The sequence below is a fragment of the Hyperolius riggenbachi genome, chromosome 3, assembly GCF_040937935.1.
Source record: "Hyperolius riggenbachi isolate aHypRig1 chromosome 3, aHypRig1.pri, whole genome shotgun sequence".
NCBI lineage: Eukaryota > Metazoa > Chordata > Amphibia > Anura > Hyperoliidae > Hyperolius > Hyperolius riggenbachi.
Genome location: NC_090648.1, coordinates 492,174,797 through 492,195,589, shown reverse-complemented (window position 1 = coordinate 492,195,589; position 20,793 = coordinate 492,174,797). Strand labels below are relative to the sequence as shown.

General features: G+C 44.4%; 1 protein-coding gene across 1 annotated transcript in view; it reads right to left on the bottom strand.

Annotated features, from left to right (window-relative positions):
• Positions 1-10,422: 10,422 nt before the first annotated feature.
• Positions 10,423-20,793, bottom strand: part of FBLN1 (fibulin 1) — a 112,885-nt gene continuing 102,514 nt past the window's right edge. The window contains exons 15-17 of the mRNA XM_068278207.1: positions 19,531-19,667; positions 17,832-17,966; positions 10,423-10,734 (exon numbers count right to left, since the gene is read on the bottom strand). Of these exons, the coding sequence (XP_068134308.1) occupies positions 10,595-10,734; positions 17,832-17,966; positions 19,531-19,667 (412 nt within the window). The 3' untranslated portion in view covers positions 10,423-10,594. The remainder of the gene's footprint in view (positions 10,735-17,831; positions 17,967-19,530; positions 19,668-20,793) is intronic.

The window sequence follows — 20,793 nt, the reverse complement described above, 5'->3', positions numbered from 1 at the left end:
ATTCCATTCTGTATCATTGTAAAATAAACAATGCTCCTGTAAACAAAACCCACACATTTTATTTGCCCATTTGTCCCGGTTATTAAAACATTTAAATTGTGTCCCTAGTACAATGTATGGTGACAATGTATAATTTTGAAATAAAGGTGTATTTGTACTGCTATGAGTTGTTTGTACTGGATTAATAATTACAAGTGTTTATTTGCAACAAAAAAAAAATAACAGTAATATACTCTCATGCCATACATAGTAAAAAATATTTTTTAAAAAAAGTCCCTAATGTAACTATTTAAGTATTTTTTTTTAAATGCTGTCATTTTTTTTAAACAAGTGTTTTATTTTGGCAACTGTGGTGGGCAGGGGAGGGGGGAAGAAGGAATAATTTATTTTTTTGTAATGTAAAATGTGTGTTTTTACTTTTTATGTATTTTTTACCACTAGATGTCCCCCACACTCACTAGTCTGTGTGCTTTGAACAAGCACACAGAGTGTTGTTACAGAAAAGATCATTGGCTTCTCATTAAAGCCATGATCTTTTCCTTACAGGCACTTTGATTGGTTCTGGGAACACTTCCTCCCTTTCACCAATCGTAGTTCTCCGAGTTCTGACAGGTGCTTGGCACGTGCGTGCACATCGGCGGAGGAGGACGTTTTAAACGTCTGTTGATCCATTAAGAGGGACCAACAGGACGTTTTAAACCGGCACGCGGTCTGCTAGGTGTTAATATCTGTAAGTCACTTCTTTTCTGCCTACACACAGATCAGACCGGACATGCATAGATCACCATAAAAGCCATACGGGGAGGGAGAGGGAAAACTCTAGACCCCAGGGAACTGTATATGGGAGGAAGGAGGACCCCTAGATACCAGGAAACTATTTAAGGGTGGGAGTGAAACCACCAGGGAATTGTATAGGGGAGGGAGGGGGCAACTCAAAACCAGAGAACTGTATAGAGGAGGGAGGGGGAAACTTAAAAAAAAACGGGAAATGTATAAGGGAGGGAGATGGTCACTTGACACCAGGGAACTGTATACAGGAGGGAGAGGGCCATTAGAAGCCAGGGAACAGTATAGAGTAGAGAGGGGGCCATTAGACACCAGGGAACTATATAGTGCAAGGAGGGGGCCATTAGACACCAGGGAACTTTATAAGGGAGGAGGTGGCCACTAGACATTGAGGTTGGCCCGTTACTTGGTCCCACTGCTCAATCTCGTCCCTCTGTGTATTTGAGTCTGACACCCCTGCCTTAACCAATAGGAGTGGCATGCCTGTATCATTAAAGAGTGCTAAAATCAGCAATGCAAGCATGTTCCATATTGAACATAGTTCCATGATCAGCCAGCAACGTCATACAGAAATGTATGCATCACACGTTAGCATATAATGAAGAGAATTTCTGCTAATAATAGGATATAACATTACAGACTGGCCACATGGAAGGGAATATCATCCCACTGCTGTGCCTGGGAATATACTTCAAGTCAAACTATGGAAAACTCCGTTTCTTCCCCAATATTTTTAAAAGCAACAGTGCCACCTACAGGATATTAGAGGTCACCCCTCTCTTCACTGTATGTGCACACCAGTCATGTTATTTATCCAATAATTGTGCTCAGGAATTTAAGGCTTTTGTTGAGCTACAGTATTGTGCTTCAGTAAATGTTTGTTTTATTTCCATGTGTTTTTCTGTTTTACATGCAATGCAATCCCAGCTACACAGCTACAGTGGGATGCGAAAGTTTGGGCAACCTTGTTAATCGTCATGATTTTCCTGTATAAATCGTTGGTTGTTATGATAAAAAAATGTCAGTTAAATATATCATATAGGAGACGCACACAGTGATATTTGAGAAGTGAAATGAAGTTTATTGGATTTACAGAAAGTGCTCAATAATTGTTTAAACAAAATTAGGCAGGTGCATAGATGTGGGCACCACCAAAAAGAAATGAAATCAATATTTAGTAGATTTTCCTCTTTACAAAACATCTCTAGTTCATTCAGGTTTGATGGCTTCCGAGCATGGACAGCTCTCTTTAACTCACATCACAGATTTTCAATTATATTCAGGTCTGAGGACTGAGATGGCCATTCCAGAACGTTGTACTTGTTCCTCTGCATGAATGCCTTAGTGGATTTTGAGCAGTTTTTAGGGTCATTGTCTTGTTGTAAGATCCAACCCCGATGCAGCTTCAGCTTTGTCACTGATTCCTGGACATTGGTCTCCAGACTGCTGATACTGAGTGGAATCCATGCGTCCCTCAACTTTGACAAGATTCCCAGTCCCTGCAATGGCCACACAGCCCCACAGCATGATGGAACCACCACCATATTTTACTGTATGTAACAGGTGTTTTTCTAGGAATGCTGTGTTCTTTTTCCTCCATGCATAACGCCCCTTGTTATGCCCAAATAACTCAATTGTATTTTCATCAGTCCACAGCACCTTATTCCAAAATGAAGCTGGCTTGTCCAAATGTGCTTTAGCATACCTTAAGCGGCTCTGTTTGTGCTGTTGGCGGAGAAAAGGCTTCCTCTGCATACAGCATCTCCTTGTGTAAAGTGCGCCGAATGATTGAACGATGCACAGTGACTCCATCTGCAGCAAGATGATGTTGTAGGTCTTTGGTGCTGGTCTGTGGGTTGACTCTGTCATTTCTCCTGTAGCATGTTCTGTCGGTTGCAGTTTAGTTCTGACTTATCTGCTTGCATTCGGTTGTGCATTTGCAATAAGTCTCATTGTCATTTGCAATCGCTCTGCAGTTCAGAGCAGCTCAGGATGCTGTAATGATTCCTCCTATTGAACTGCAGCCAGATAGCCCTTGACTTCCTACATGCATGTTGTTGCATAATATTGCATGTAATTGTTATGAGAGTCCTTTTTCACAGTCAGCTAGCAGCTTGTAATCAAGCTAGCTTAGGATTGAGTAATTACCATTCAACTGTGTGGGAATTTGCATGACTGCATCCATTGGCTGATGTCCACATAAAAGTCTGCCTCCCATTTCAGACTCCGGCCGACAAAGCGTACAGCTACTATAGTTGTCGTTGGGACTATGCTTTGAAAGTTGTTGTTGTAAAATTGTATAATGCCTTGCTCTGTACTTTCCTGCCTGCTGGACGTTTGCTGCACCCGCGTGGGTCAGTGAAGTCCATTATCCTAATAGCTTGGATTCCGCCATCACCATGTTGGTGTAGTATTCCTGCTAGTCTTGTTTCTGGGGACGTAACTATAAGCTACGGTTGCTATTAGTTACGCTCCTTCCTGTTTGTCTTGTTCGTGCCAGTGTGGATGCTTGCAGGGGCAGCGATTAGTCTTGCAAGCATCCTGTCTGTCTTTCTGTTGTCTGTCTTTTTACTTAGCCAGAGGCTCAGGCAGCAGCTGCCCTGGGCAAGAGTCAGTCAGTCTGTCTGTCTGTTGTTTGTCTTGTTACTCAGATCATAGGCAGTGTGGCATTGCACTGCGCAACCATTGTGTGTTGTTATTTGTGGAGGTATCAGAAGCCCAGAGCTGCAGTTGCTCTGGGAAATCTTGCTCCCTTGTTCATTACTCCTGTGGCAACCTGTGTAGCCTCTTCCATTACCCAGCTACATAGTCTTGTTGCTCTTGGTGGTAGGTCTGCTTTATGCAATAGCTTGTATGCTTGCTCGCCTAAGTCCTATTAGGGCCAGCTAGTGGTGTGCCAGGCAGGGACAGGTTGAGGGTCAGCTAGTGGCGTCCCAGGCAGGGTCAGCAGGCGAAGAGTGAGCCCTCCATCTTGAGCATGCACGCTGACTCAGAAAGTGTACCCCCCAAGCATTACACTCTGACTGTTCTCACCATCATCGCTTCTGTTTATCCGAGATTTTTTTGGGTCTGCCACTTCGAGCTTTAACTTGAACTGAGCCTGTGGTCTTCCATTTCCTCAATATGTTCCTATCTGTGGAAACAGACAGCTGAAATCTCTGAGACAGCTTTCTGTATCCTTTCCCTGAACCATGATGGTGAACAAATTTTGTCTTCAGGTCATTTGAGAATTGTTTTGAGACCCCCATGTTGCTACTCTTCAGAGAAAATTTAAAGACGATGGAAACCTACAATTGACCCCCTTAAATACTCTTTCTCATGATTGGATTCACCTGTGTATGTAGGTCAGGGGTCACTGAGCTTACCAAGCCAATTTGAGTTCCAATAATTAGTTCTAAAGATTTTGGAATCAATAAAATGACAACAGTTCCCAAATGTACGCACCTGCCTAATTGTATTTAAGTGATTATTGCGCACCTTCTTTAAATCCAATAAACTTCATTTCACTTCTCAAATATCATTGTGTGTGTCTCCTGTATGTTATGTTATATTTACCTGACATTTTTTATCTTAACAACCAACGATTTATACAGGAAAATCATGACGATTAACAAGGTTGTCCAAACTTCTGCATCCCACTGTACCTTTCCCCCGGCACCATTTCCCCACATAGTAGTGCAGCGAAGTATTCCACCAAAGGTAGTGGAGAGTAACCAGCTAGGTCCACAGGGGTCATGTACCACTTGGCTAAACGAGCCATAAACGCCACATATTTTAAAATGTACATCCGTGAGAGCCATATAGTATGTTTCAAACTGGCACAGTGCGCATGCGCAGCAGAGGGCTCACGGCCCTGTTGCCAAGGTGATGTGTACACAGTTGATCCTCCAGGTAGCGGAAGTGTCCGACACGTCTTCAGCTTCTCTTCGGTTTCAGCAACATCAGCAATTTCCCAGAGAGCCAGACTGGAGGAATACCAACTAACAGCTTGTACAATTAGCTAGCTGACTTGGGGGTTGATTCACTTTGTAGGACGAGATCCCCGCACTTTGGCCCAATAGGCTGCCTGTCAAGTGACATGCAGCCTATTGGGCTAATCAAAGTGTGGGGATCTCGTTGTACAAAGTCACTAGACCTGACAGGGTCCAGAGTGCAACAATTGGAGCGGCCGTTCGTTTTAAAGTAAGTTAGTGGTGCATGCTACAGCAGTAGCGTGCCTACTCTGTAAATTTTACTTGTGCTGCTACACTAAGCTGTGCTGCTTGAGCAGTGTAGCTTAGTGAATCAACCCCTAACTGTGAGCCAGATGAAGCCATCAAAAGAGCCACATCTGGCGCCCGAGCCATAGGTTCCCTAGCCCTGAGCTAGGACTTACAGACAGACAGAGGGTTATACCAATCATCCAGACATCGTGTTTTGGCAGGATGTGGATTTGCAGAAAAATTGAGTGTGTGTGTGTGTGTGTAGTGTGGGTGTCAATTAGTAGTTCTGTTGTACAATCAGGGGACAATGGAAGGAACAGATTCCTAGGAACAACAACAGAGGAGGTGCAACTATATTGTTTTTTCTCAGCATTTTCATAAGACAAGCAAAACAGAATTTTGCCTTCTTAGAATAGAAGGAATTAGTGATTATTCAGGTTGGAGTGAGCGACTGTGGTCTCCCACAATGCAACTCTGCTGAATATGCAAATTATCTTTGTTGTCCCTGGAAGCTAGCCACACCTCCAGAGCTGTGGGAATGCAATGATATGTTAGCTTGTTAATTGTACAGAGCCACAATAATCCAACATGCATACAAACTGTTTTGGACTGCTTGGTCCTCATCAGTGCATGGCATGGAATGATGACCAAGGTTCTACGTAATGGTTCTAGGTAATGAGGTTCTACGAGGTAGGACTTTAAACACCCAGATATACAGATTTCCCAGCAAGCTCATGGTGAACCAGAACTCCTAGGAGTGTGTAAGGGGGCTACAAAGGACCAAAATTACTAAAATACTATGCAAAACAGAACTTTGCCTTCTTAAAACCTTTTAGTAAAAGGGCTTTTTGGTCCATTGTGGCCCCCTTACACACTCCTAGGAGTTTTGGATCACTATGAGCTTGCTGTGTAGTCATAAGACAAGCAAAGGCTTTAACAATACCTTATGCTGGGAATACACCATACGTTTTTTCGGCAGATAGATGGTTAGATAATTTCCGACATGTCTGATCTTATTTTCGATTGTTTTTCAGATCGATATCTCATAGAAGTGAATGAAAAAGATAAGAGAATTGAGCGGAAAATCGACCAAAAAAACGCCTTGTGTGTAGTCAGCATTAGTTTAACTTGACATATACGATACAAGATGTTCTTTTTTACTTTTTGCTCCTTTGATTGCTTTGTTTTTTTAGGGAATTAAATTATGTGTAACTTCATTTAGTAATCAAACAACAGGTGATTTTTATTCTTAATGCCATCGCTGGAATAGGTCGAGTTCCAAATCAAACATCTAATTTACAATAATATCCTGTGTGGAATAATATACAGAAGTAATGCACTTGGCAGCAGGAGGATCACACATTAATAGCAGACAAACACACAGTGCAAAAGCAGTAAAAATGGTATGACTTAGCACTAGGGATAGTCAATGAGATTCAAATCATTTAGGCCTCTTTTCCATGAACTGTTTCTAGGCAGTAAAATGCCTCTCAAACTCTCACAACTGCTCACTGCTGCCTGGTAACTGCTTGCTGCTGCCTGGTAACTGCTTGTCGCTGCCTGGTAACTGCTCACTGCTGCCTGGCACCTGCTTGCTGAGCGCATAGCTCAACAGTTCGTGGAAAAGAGGTCTTAGGCCTAGTGTACACCAGAGCGGTTCGGCTGCGGTTTGCGATCCGCTTGCGGGTGCGGATCCACTAGGGTAATGTATTTCAATGGGCTGGTGCACACCAGAGCGGGAGGCGTTTTGCAGAAACGCATACTCCCGGGCTGCTGCAGATTTTGGATTGCGGATGCGTTTCGGCCTCAATGTTAAGTATAGGAAAACTGCAAACCGCTCTGAAAAACGGCAGTTCAGAGCGGTTTGCCAGGCGGTTTTTGTTACAGAAGCTGTTCAGTAACAGCTTTACTGTAACAATACATGAAATCTACTACACCAAAAACGCTTCCCAAAACCGCAAAATGCTAGCTGAAACGCTACAGAAAAAGAAGAAAAAGCGTTTCAAAATCTGCTAGCATTTTGCGGATCTGCTAGCGTTTTTTGGTGTGCACCAGGCCTTAGAGTTGATGCAGGATTATGCAAATATTGTATGCAAATTTACGCAGCTAGAAAATGAACCAATCCAATTTTACCTCGGCAGGATTTTATTGGTTCATCTTCAAGCTGCATACATTTGCATACAGAAATTTGCATAATGCTGCATCTTATTGACCATCCCTACAGTTAGCACATAAATTAAAGGCACATAAAATCCCGTAACCAACACAATAGTACCTTCTACTGTAAAATAATAAACACATTGCTGCAGAGGAGGATGGGCGGAGGGTAAAGTGTAAGTGTAGCGGCACTTAAAATATATAATACACCCCCTTTTAGTCTACCGCATTGTTAGAGGGCGTTTATAGATAAGGGCACTTGGTGCTGTTGGTTTTTTTTTCATGCCTGCCAGCACTAAAGATGCTGACCTGCAGACTCACAAAGGGTCAAATAACATGAACTAATAACACACTGAGGCCCATAGGCAATTATTTTTTTCTAAGTTATATAAGTTTTCTCCTAGGAGATATTTTTTCATCTTCTAGTTAAAAAAAACTTTTCAGCACTTTGCAAATGAAAAAGTACCAAAAAGTAGGTGAAAAAGTACTATCAAAATTATTTTGAGTATGTTTTTGTTTGCTGGTGGCATGAAGGGCATTTTATTGACAACTTTTAAAATATCACCTAAGAGAAAACTAAAGGCTCATACACACATCAGACTATAGTCTTTTGAAAATGAAAGATCACAGACCAATCTTACCACCCTTCATGTAGTATGAGAGCCATACTCTACACAGTCTATTCTATGGAGCTGAACTCCACATCAGAAAAAAATCTTTGCAAGATGCTGCACACAAAGATGCTGTACAGACACAAAAGATCAGTATCTGCAAAAGATCTGTTCCTGCCAAAAATCCATTCCTGCAAATTGCAATGATAGTCTATGAGATCTGCAGATCATCATACACACATGATTTAACTGACATTCATCTGCAGATCAAGCAATCATCCGCAGATCTGAAAATCCATCCTGGTGGATCTGATCTGCAGATGAATGTCAGTTAAATCATGTGTGTATGATGATCTGCAGATCTCATAGACTATCATTGCAATTTGCAGGAATTGATGTTTGGCAGGAACAGATCTTTTGCAGATACTGATCTTTTGTGTCTGTACAGCATCTGTGTGTGCAGCATCTTGCAAAGATTTTTTTCTGATGGGGAGTTCAGCTCCATAGAAAATACTGTGAAGGTATGGCTCTCATACTACATGGAAGGGGGTAAAATTGGTCTGTGATCTTTCATTTTCAAAAGACCATGGTCTGATGTGTGTATGTGGCCTAACTCGGGAGAGAAAGTGAATTGCATACGGCCCTGAGTATCAATCATTTCCTGATCTATCTCACATTTTGTCACTTCTCGATTTGCAATGTCTTCATTTCTTTTTTCCCTTCTACCATCTGTCAGAAAAGTTCCTCTTTAACATCTGTATCTTTCATACATACACATTTGAACAACTCAATAGAATTATAAAATGTTAAGGGGGAACTAGGTTTTTGGGGAATACGGATAAAGGTGCATACACACATCAGACTATAGTCTTTGCAAAATGAAAGATCACAGACCAATCTTACCACCCTTCATGTAGTATGAGAGCCATACTCTACACAGTCTTTTCTATGGAGCTGAACTCCACATCAGAAAAAAATCTTTGCAAGATGCTGCACACACAGATGCTGTACAGACACAAAAGATCAGTATCTGCAAAAGATCTGTTCCTGCCAAAAATCCATTCCTGCAAATTGCAATGATAGTCTATGAGATCTGCAGATCATCATACACACATGATTAGACTGACATTCATCTGCAGATCAGACAATCATTCGCAGATCTGAAAATCCATCCTGGTGGATCTGATCTGCAGATGAATGTCAGTTAAATCATGTGTGTATGATGATCTGCAGATCCCATAGACTATCATTGCATTTTGCAGGAATGGATTTTTGGCAGGAACAGATCTTTTGCAGCTACAGATCTTTTGAGTGTGTGCAGCATCTGTGTGTGCAGCATCTTGCAAAGATTTTTTTCTGATGGGGAGTTCAGCTCCATAGAATAGACTGTGAAGGTATGGCTCTCATACTACATGGAAGGGGGTAAAATTGGTCTGTGATCTTTCATTTTCTAAAGACTATAGTCTGATGTGTGTATGCACCTTAGGGTGGTAAATTAACTCTGTTGAAGTATGCGTAGTGGTTCTGTCAGGAAATCTGCAGTGCTGTCCAGCCAGTCTTGCAATTCAGACACCTCTACCACACTGCGTATATCCCCATTTACAGTGAACCAGAGACGAAGCACCCTTGTGTATTTTACCATATATATCAGTAAGAACATTAGAGAAAACACTTACCATGCTCTCTGTTTCATCCTCACTGCTAAAAGTGTCTGTTATCAGCTGTGATAAGAATCCCGGACTGAGCATTCAGTCTGGCTTTGCAGGGAATGATTATAGCTGAGTCATTATAGCAGAGCCACAAGGGGGCAGGCTTGGGCTTGAAAAGACACCAGAGAAGACAGACTCAGCTATAATCTTTCCATAGCAAAGCTAGACTGAGTGCTCAGTCGGGGATTCTTATCAGAGGTGATAACAGTCAGATTAAACAGAGAACAATGAAACAAAGAGCAGATTAGATGGTTACTGTCATGTTCCCACTGATTTATAAGGTAAAATATAAGAGGGTGCTTTATCTCTGGTTCTCTTTAAAGGACAACTGTCGTGAGAAGAATATGGAGGCTGCCATATATATTTCCTTTAAACAATGCCAGTTGCCTGGCCACCCTGCTGATCTATTTGGCTGTAGTAGTGTCTGAATAACACCAGAAACAAGCATGCAGCTAATCTTGTCAGATCTGACAATACCAACAGAAACACGTGATCTGCTGCATGCTTGTTCAGGGTCTATGGCTGAAAGTATTAGTGGCAGATGATCAGCAGGACAGCCAGGCAACTGGTATTGCGTAAAAGGAAATAAATATGGCAGCCTCCATATCACTCTCGCTTCAGCTCTGAGCCTTTTTCCTGTGGTATCTGTATTATTGCTGTGAACCAGTTACATTGACTTTCTTCTCGGTACTCCAGATACCAGAAATGAAACTGGTGAAATCTCTCCAACTGGAACTTAAACAGCAATACAATCTTCAAAAGGGGGCCAAACAGCCATAACAACTCAATATAAAACAAAGAAAACGTTGGCAGGTGACACAGGAAGTCATGAAGTTCAGACAGGAAGTAGAGGGGTCACCAGCTGGATGCAGCATGATAGAGGGATATGGGCAAATCTTCAAGACAAAAAACACAATAAAAGAAATGAAGGTAGTGTGACTCTAACCCCCCCCCCCCCCCCCCCTCCTCCTCTGCAGCATATCGTTCTCTAAAACTATACAGCTGCTCGTTATGTGTACCAAAACTCCATCCTCTCCAAGATGCAGAGCCACACTATTTCTTAGTGATGACCAATCAGAGGAAAGTCATTGGTGTTAATGTAAGAGGAGAGATGTAGATGTGCCGTCACTTAGAACCAGAATTCCGACACAAAAATGTGCACGTTGACGATGTTCCGGTGAGACAAGACTCCGCCTACCACGTAGTTCATTTCCAATTTCAGGGTGGCCTCGAAAGGACCCACGATGGGCTTGATCAGTCGCACCACACCTGCGTGACAATAACATGGTCAGTCATCAGGATTTCGGGATACAGGAGCTAAGACATCAGTGCGTTGCTCTAGGTCAGTGGTCCTCAAACTAAGGCCCGTGGGCCAAATGCGGCCCCCTGAGACTTTCTCACTGGCCCCAAACACTAAATGTAGATGTGGCCCACTGCACCTTTAAATAATGGTGGCCCATATATAGAATAGCAGTGCTGGCACCACCCATCCACATACTATAGAAGCCAGTGAGCACTAATTTGCTGGCTTTCAATCCACTTCTGCATCAGGAACACTGCTGTCCAATTGGATGGCAGGCTGTCACCTGGGTATGCTTCACCGTCTGGTGCACAAAGACGTTCTTTGGGTGCCGCATGACTGAATGGCTGCTGCTGGGAGTTCTCCTCCAGGCATGATTGTGGGAATCAATACCTAGATTAAATGTAATGTTTTTCAACATCAGTTTATGTATCTTCCGGCCCCCCAGCAGTCTGAAGTATGTTGACCCGGCCCTTGACCGAAAAAGTTTGGGGACCCCTGCTCTAGGTGGAAAGATCTCAGGGATTTATGCCCCTTTTCCTCCCTGATTGCTCACAGATTAGCAGACTCCAATATGCTGCCGGGCTACAAGGTGTTTCAAGCTAGTGGACATGTATGACTCCAAGATCCCAGAAGCCTTCACTCTAAAACGCAGCCAGCATAATTCCCCCTTCCCCTCCCCCACACAAAGAAAAGGAGTTGAAATGAGGCCATAGGCAAGATGGCAGTTTTTGCCAACCGCTGATGGTCACCTGTATTTTTTTTGTAAGATTTGATGGGGGCTAGCATCCACCAGGCCCCTAGACTCTCTCCAGGCCCTAGGCAACTGCCTAGGTTTGCCTTGTGGATGATATGGCTCTGTATTGATATATCCCTCTGTCAGTTGGGCCAGGGCTGGTTCAAGGGGCCATGTAGCCCTGGGGCAAACTTCAGCGTTGGGCCCCCCTCACCCCCCCCCATTATCCCTCTACTCCTCGGGGCCCTGCTGGGGCCTCAGCAGAGGGCGGGGGCCCGGGGCAAAAGCCCCTTTGGCCTCTATGGTAGCGCCGGCCCTGAGTTGGGCACAGGGTGAGCCGGATGATAGCTCACCCAGCACCCAACTGACCGGGTAACGTATCATTACGTATAAGGGATGTAAGGGGAGAGCCAGGGCACCTATCCCTGCCGCCCCCCCCCCATGACTTCAGAGGCAGCTCCCCTGGTAGTTATGCCACTGCACAGTCTATTTTCAGTGCAAGTTGTCATTGTGTTCCATAGCAAAGGAATTATCAGATTGTGTACCCCCTGCTACCAGGGCTGGTTCTAGACTTTTTGCTGTCTGAGGCAAACTTTGGAGGATGCCACAGCCCCCCCCTCTCCAAGCCGCTCCAGGGCCCATGCAGCCTGATAAACCTGTTTCACCTGGCGTCATGGGCCACCCGCCCCTGCCTGCTACCAGGGCCGGATTTAAGCCAAGGCCACATAGGCCATGGCCTAGGGCACTACAGGGTCAAGGGTGGGTGGGCAGCAGACTATGCTGGGGGAGAAGGGTCACCTTGCTACCTACACTGGAGGGAGGGGGGTCATCTGGCTATCTCTATACGGAAAAGGGGGAAGGGTCAGCTGGCTTTTTATGCTAGAAGGGTAATCAGGCTGCTTAACCTGGAGAGGGGGGCTCAGGATACCTATACTGGAGGGAACAGCGGGGGGGGGGGGCATCAGGGTATCTAAAATGGAGGAGGGGGAATGGTCATCTGGCTACCTATACTGGAGGGAGGGGAAGGTAAAGTCTATTGAAGGGGGGTGGCTGGTGACAGTGGTCTTGGGCGGTAAAGAGTACAAATCCGGCCCTGCACCAAGAAGTTCTGCATACAGGTGCACTTTAACTGTACAATTTTTCCTTTAGAGTCGATCTTTTGACGTGATTTGAACGATTGTAAACTAAGCGGAAGGCAATTATCGTTTGTTCTCATTAACGGAACGATTTAAAAAGTTTTTACCTCCCAATTCGATCATAAAATCCAATTTTTGGATCTATATATATTTTTTTCTTTTCCAATCAACCAAAGAATCACTTCTTATTGATTTGCGCCACACACAGTGCAGGTTTCTATTCAATTCGTTCATAAAAATTGCGTAGAAAGATAGAATCTGAAGGAAAAATAGTACCTTTAATGGATGAGGTTACACAGCTAAGGGTGTAATAATGGCAAACACCACCAGGGGGCATGTGTAACCATAGGTGTGGTTTTTGGTTCATTTATTTGTGGCAAACATGTCTGCTGGGTAGTCAATCGCAGATTAGGACAGAATTAAGGCATAGAACAGAGAGAGACCTGCACTATGTGTAATTGAGTTTCATAAAATGTTCTCTTTTCTGACTGCACAGAAATTCTCACCTTGCAGCAGAAGTATTTAGCTGCATGGGGAAGATTCTAGCAGCTTATGAAGTGCTCTCTGACCCTACATGTAGATTTACATGTGACTGATGACATCATCCTCCCACAATGCTCCTGTGAAGCACACCTTGAGATTTCTGCCTAGGCTCAATCTCCTAAGGGCTCTTTCACATTAGGGCAGATTTTCTGCGTTTCAACGCAAAGGATAAAGTTTGCGTTACCCAAGGTGAAATGAAAGTCCATAGACTTTCATTTTAGCTTTCACATATAACGCAGCCTTTTTGTGCGTTGCGTTACACTGCACCCAGGCGCAGTTTTTCGGCCAACGCTAGCTTTATGCGTTACAATGTTAGTCAATGTAAAACGCACACTATGCGCGTTTTTAATCCGTTAACGCAGGCAATCAGTCCCAGAATGCAACAGAGGAACAATGTAGAAAGTTGAAAACTAAAAGAAAAAAAAATTACCTGCGTTTTTCTATGTGCAGTAACGCATTGAAAACGGATTAAAAACGCACACTCACTGCAGTGCAACGCATATCAAAACGCAGTAAAAGGCATACAACAAAACGTATGCTTTGAGCGTTCTCCAACGCAAGCTCTGATGTGAAAGAGCCCTGAGGGAAATTTATCAGTTTTATTTTATGATCTGAAACTCCTCTATATGTGTAAATTCAAAATTGAGGGTTCAGGTCTGCTGCAAACAGTTCTCCATTCATGTGTCCTGATGGGTTTGTTTGGCCAACATTTTAGGGAAGGGGGTTGGACAATGCTGGATGTTGTAGTCCCCATCCTTGGCCGGTAATTCTGGGATAAGCAGCCTCCCGCCTTGCCTGACAGCGATATTCCATCCCTCGGCCTTCCTTTGAATCGCACTGGCGCGTCCCGCTCTGCTAATTCCCGCTCTGAGGCCTGCGCCCTATTTACATGCTGCTAATAACGGCTGGCTGTTTTTCTTGTATACGGGACGCAGTTTAAGCGAAACCTCAATGAGTATTTTTTTGGTTCTTCCCACAGAAGTTTAGTTGCAATAACAAAATAAGAGGAAAAAGAAGTCCCTTAAATGTGAGTGAGGTTTGGGCCCGGCACAAGCATTGTGCTCCGAGCGAGGGCCCGCGCTGACCTCAGAGGGAGTACTCTTCTATTTGAGGGTTTGGCACAAACAAAATGGCTTCAGAATGAGCTCGCTTTTGGCCCCGGGGCAAACCCAACGTTCTTGAAACCGACAGAAGAGCCAGCTCTCTGGAATCAGTCGCTGTGAAGCAGGCCTAACAGCGTTTGGCATTAATGCTTTCCGAATCTCACATCTGGCTCCACTTCCAGGCCGGCCTCAGCTCTGTGGCCAGCCTCTCCTTTGTAGCTTCCCAGGCACGGCTTGATAGATGGAGGGGGCGGCCATTTTGTCGGCAGGTTGCAATTAGGAGAGATCAGCAGGCGTTGCCGCGGGACCAGCTTTCCTGTGTCCCTCAGCTGCTTCCCCAGGAATATTCTGATCAGCTGAGGGTGGCGGCTTAGTGGTCAGATCTTCTCCTGAGGGCCTGGATTCAAGTCCTGCCATTTACACTGCCTCACGGATATTTGTATGGTTTACTATGTCTGAGGTCACTAATGCCATGACTTATAAGGCTGTGTTGTGTCGCACAAGCACTTTTCTGTGAACTCATTGCTCCACTTCATAGGCAAGCTTAGGGGGGATTAATGCTGGCTAGAATCCCCCCTCAGTCTGTCCTGTGTGTGTGTCTCTGTCTGCCCCATTCCTGCCTCTCATTCTTCCCCCTCTCCTCTCTCTCTTTCCCCCACTCTGTTATTTCTCACACAGACACTCACTCATGTCTCTTCCCATTTACTGTCTTTTGCTTTCCTCTCTCTACCTATCCATAACTCTCTTCCCTTTCTCCCACTCTTCTGTCACTGTCTCACCATCTCTATCTCTCTCCCACCCTCCTAATCCCACAGTTATGTCCTCAGAGGAGCTCACAATCTAATCCTACCATAGTCATAGTCTAATATCCTACCATATTATTATTATGTATTTATTTAGCACTGACATCTTCTGCAGCACATTACAGAGTACATAGTCATGTCACTGGCTGTCCTCAGAGAGCACACAATCTAATCCTACCATAGTCATATGTCCTACCATATTATTAGTATGTATTTATACAGCACTGACATCTTCTGCAGCACATTACAGAGTACATAGTCATGTCACTGACTGTCCTCAGAGGAGCTCACAATCTAATCCTACCATAGTCATAGTCTAATGTCCTACCATATTATTATTATGTATTTATATAGCACTGACATCTTCTGCAGCACATTACAGAGTACATAGTCATGTCACTGACTGTCCTCAGAGGAGCTCACAATCTAATCCTAACATAGTCATTGTCTAATGTTCTACCATATTATTATTATGTATTTCTATAGCAGTGACATCTTCTGCAGCACTTTACAGAGTACATAGTCATGTCACTAACTGTCCTCAGAGGAGCTCACAATCGAATCCTACCAATAGTCATAGTTTAATATCCTACCGTATTATTATTATGTACAGGGACGTACCCACCATGGGGCTGCAGGTGCTCACAGCACCGGATGTAGCCATGGCTAGGGATGCCGCTGTGGTTCTCGGCCACTGTGTTCTTCCACCTGGGACCTTTTTCCAGAGTACGAGAGGAATCACCACCGGGAGACTTGGGCGCAGGATACAGCCGGTATGGCTTATCCTGCTCCTGCACAAGTTCCCGGCGACGTTAAATACAATTCCCCCACCAGGCCCCCATGGATAGTGGGGAATGAAATAATTCGGCTTCCAGCAATTGCTGAAGGCTGAATTATAGTGTTTTATAAGTAACTTTAGCTCCGTCTACTGACGGCGCCGACATTACTCACAGTGCACCGCTATAGCCCTAATTCCTATTACGGCCTATGGTGGCGCCGGCCAAATCTCTGGGGCTGGAATGAAAATGTTTGCTTTTTTTCATAGTTTGGGCAACATTCAGGGAAAATAACAGCAGGCAGTGTATGGGACTGTACTACTTCCTGCACTAGATGTAGCACCCCTCCCCCTTCCTGTCCCGTGGGCAATGTGTCTCCTCCCTCTCTACACACAGCCTGCAGTGAGTGAATGTGCAGAGCAGCAGGGTGAGTAGAGAGAATGATTGCTGTGCTGCAGCTGGGAAATTAGCAGGGAGAGGTGGCCGGATGTGTTTAGTGCTTTAGAAGTTGCCTGTCATTAGTAGCCATGTGCATTGGCTGCTGTAATACCAGAATGCCCTAGACTATTGATTATTTATCCTGAACAGAGTAATCAATTATTCAGGGCAGTCTGCTGTTGCAGAAGCCAGTGATACAGGCGTTGACAGCTGACTTCTGTAGTGAGCAGAGAAGAAAGCTCCAGGCAATTTAAATTAACTTGATTGCAGGTACTCTTATTATCTCTTTCCCAGCTCCTCCTCCCACCCTGTTGTCTTCCCCCACCACCCTTTCCAGATTTTAGTGGCCTCTTTTAACAGCATGTCCCTGCCAGACAGCACTGGTGATCTCTGCAGTCCTGGTGAGAGGTCTTTTTGACATCTCTCCTCTCCCACCAGGCTCTCTGTCTTCTGCCTCTACCTCTTTAATCCCCCCCTCCTCCTGTGCATCCCCTTCTTTTGTATGTCCCCCTTTTCTGAATGTCCTCAAAGGAGCTCACAATCTAATCCTACCATTGTCATAGTCTAATGTCCTACCATATTATTATTATGTATTTATATAGCACTGAAATCTTCTGCAGCACCATATAGAGTACAGAGTTTCATAACGGTTAGCTCTGTCCACATTTGCACACGCTCGGCGCCCCAACCCGTTAATAACCCTCCTATCAAAAAAATTGGTTGTTTGGTTGGGGGGGAGTGTCTGTAAATAATCAGCACCGGGTATCAAATTCCCTAGGTATGCCACTGATTATGTATTTCCATAGCGCTGACATCTTCCGCAGCACATTACAGAGTGCATAGTCATGTCACTGACTGTCCTCAGAGGAGCTCACAATGTAATCCTACCGTAGTCATAGTCTATATCCTACCATATTATTAAATTGTGCATGGCTGAAAGAGACCTTTCACCCCCCGCAAATCCTGGGTTTGCCCCATATGTGTCACAAACTCTACATTTAGCTGGCAAGTATCTGAACGTATTACTGATGCTGTAGTTGGGCGGAAGTGATAGACGATGCCAGCGGACTGTCTCTGAGTTTCTCTAACACCTTGGCCCATATGCAATGAACTTTTTCTCTTGAGTTATCTCCTAGGAGATCATTTTCATTTTTAAAATAGCTTTTCAGCATTTTACAATTTAAAAAATACCAAAATGTTGGTGACAAAGTACTATTAAAATTATTTTGAGTATTTTCTTGCTTCCTAGTGGTTAGAGTGCATTTTATGACAAGATGTAAAAATATAATTTAGCAGAAAACCCAAGAGAAAAGTGAATTGCATATGGACCATTGTGTTCAAAGAACTCTTTTCTTTAACCAATATGTAGTGAAGAAGGTCCCCGATGTCTTCACTACACATGACTTGTAGGAATTGGTGACTCGGTTTTCACACGTTATTTATATCAACCGTGTAGATTGGATATGAGGCCAGAAACGCACATTATTATTAGACATATTTCACGGATATGAAGAGGGGAGTATTTACTTACCGACAGTCACGCCGTCCATGTAGCGTTTCTGAATGTCGAAGGAATCTCTCAGATTGCCCTCCGCGATAGCGAACTGAATGTCGGGCTTAGGACCGGGCGAGTAAGCGGGCGTTATAGCGCGGAGGAAGATGATTTCTGCCGGAAAACATTCAAGAACAAAGTTTATTTCACCTGATTTACTGAAACTTCAGCAGGACTGAAGTGAAGAACATGAATCAATTGCCCTCCTCCTGGACAAGTATCTACGCCCCTGCAAAACACCACTACAGCTCACAGGGGCATAGATACTCGTCTGCTGCCGCCGCACACTCCTGCTCGCTCCCGCGCACATTCTCGCTGCTAATTGTTTGAGGGGAGATCAATGAATGGTAAGTTCCCGTGTCAATGATCTTCAGCATCAATGAGATGCCTGCGATCATTGTAATTACTAAAGTAAAATGTGCGCGCATTTCTTCCTGTTAGTGTACTAATAGTACACTCAGGAAGATAATGAGTGAGGACATCTTGTGGCCAAATAGTAAAATGACACCTATATATATTTTCTGTAATAAAAAGACCTACACATACATTTCTGCTGCACCTGCGCTGCTGTCAATTACTTGCACATTGTGTGGACTGTACTGCGCCTGCACAGTACACTCCACACGACACGCAAGTGATGACAGCGGCGCTCGCGCAGGTGCAGTAGAGGACGACCTTGCAAGGTCGGCTTCTGCACCGGCGGGGACTCCGGGCTGGCAGCAAGGAGCGGAGCTGCTGCGAGGGATATGTCGGCTGCAAGCGGCCGGAGGTAGCCCCAGCCCCTTGCGTGTAAGACCACTTTTTAACCCTTGAAAATTTTCTGAAAAGTCAGGGGCCGTCTCATACGCTGGGTGTCATTGATGCCGGGTGATACATGATGCTGATACCCGATGCGCGTACACCACATGCTGATGTTTAATTACCAGGTGCTGGAGATTCGGTGTATGCCAGATATGCTGGGGGGAGCTTAATGCTTATGCTGCAAGGTCTGGGACGCCCATGGTATGGAAGAAAGAGATTCTACTGTGACCATAAAACATGCCTCTTCCACCCGTCTGGCCCGCCCTATCCTGTTACTGCATGTGCGAGCTCTGAGAGGCAGAGAAGGAGGTAAATAGGATACAAGGGTGGGTCAGAAGGGTGAAAGAGGCGCGTTTTATTGGCACAGCGCAATCTATTCTTCCATACCACTTTGATAAACAGGGAGACAAGGAGAGCTGACCAATCCACTTAGGGAGAGTTGACAAATCCAACCGGTCAATCGCCTGTATACTGTTATATACCTGGTACCACATACAGTACAGCACCAGTATCTGTTCGTACATAGCACCAGTAAATGATGTTATTTTAATTTTTGTTTGGTGTGCGTTGGAAGAGAGGTAGTCTTATACAGCAAGTATATCCCAAACTCTATATTTTAACTGGAAAAGTTGGGGGTCGTCTTATACACTGGAAAATACGGTAAATGTCATTCTTTTATATCTCCCTGGACATTCCCTTTAAGGGGAAAACCCCTTAGAGGTGAAGTGGTTAAAGGACAACTGAAGTGAGAGGGAAATGGAGGCTGACATTTTTATTTCCTTTTAAACAATGCCAGTTGCCTGGCTATCCCGCCAGTCCTCTAATACTTTCCCACTATGTACAGATTTGCAGGGTTTGCGTCCATGCAGCAGCTTACCTTCTGGCCGGTTGAATTCCCGTAGGGTGGGCAGGGAGATGACCGTGTTGGAGATGGTGTGCAGAGGGTCCAGCATGCAGCTCATGTCATTCGGACGGCAGGACTTGATGCAGCGATTTGTGTCCGACCGTTCATAGCTACACATGAGAGGAGGACAGGTGTGATTCTGACATAGCATTCAATGCAAACAACACGGAACATCATTCACTATTAATGTCATTTGCCTTCCTAACCTAAAGTAAGAGGGATATAATAGAGGTTGTCATATTTATTTCCTTTTAAACAATGCAGATTGCCTGGCTGTCCTGCTGATCCTCTGCCTCTAATACTTTCAGCCATAGACCATGCAGCAGATCAGGGGTTTCTGACACTTGTTACCGCTTGGAAAACTAATCCAAAAACACGGCCTGACATACCACTGCTATGCGGACGACACCCAACTACAGTGGCTTGCAAAAGTATTCGGCCCCCTTGAAGTTTTCCACATTTTGTCATATTACTGCCACAAACATGAATCAATTTTATTGGAATTTCACATGAAAGATCAATACAAAGTGGTGTACACATGAGAAGTGGAACGAAAATCATACATGATTCCAAACATTTTTTTACAAATAAATAACTGCAAAGTGGGGTGTGCGTAATTATTCAGCCCCCTTTGGTCTGAGTGCAGTCAGTTGCCCATAGACATTGCCTGATGAGTGCTAATTACTTAATAGAGTGCGCCTGTGTGTAATCTAATGTCAGTACAAATACAGCTGACAGCCTCAGAGGTTGTCTAAGAGAATATTGGGAGCAACAACAACCTGAAGTCCAAAGAACACACCAGAAAGGTCAGGGATAAAGTTATTGAGACATTTAAAGCAGGCTTAGGCAACAAAAAGATTTCCAAAGCCTTGAACATCCCACGGAGCACTGTTCAAGCGATCATTCAGAAATGGAAGGAGTATGGCACAACTGTAAACCTACCAAGACAAGGCCGTCCACCTAAACTCACAGGCCAAACAAGGAGAGCGCTGTTCAGAAATGCAGTCAAGAGGCCCATGGTGACTCTGGACGAGCTGTAGAGATCTACAGCTCAGGTGGGGGAATTTGTCCATAGGACAACTATTAGTCGTGCACTGCACAAAGTTGGCCATTATGGAAGAGTGGCAAGAAGAAAGCCATTGTTAACAGAAAAGCATAAGAAGTCCCGTTTGCAGTTTGCCACAAGCCATGTGCGGGACACAGCAAACATGTGGAAGAAGGTGCTCTGGTCAGATG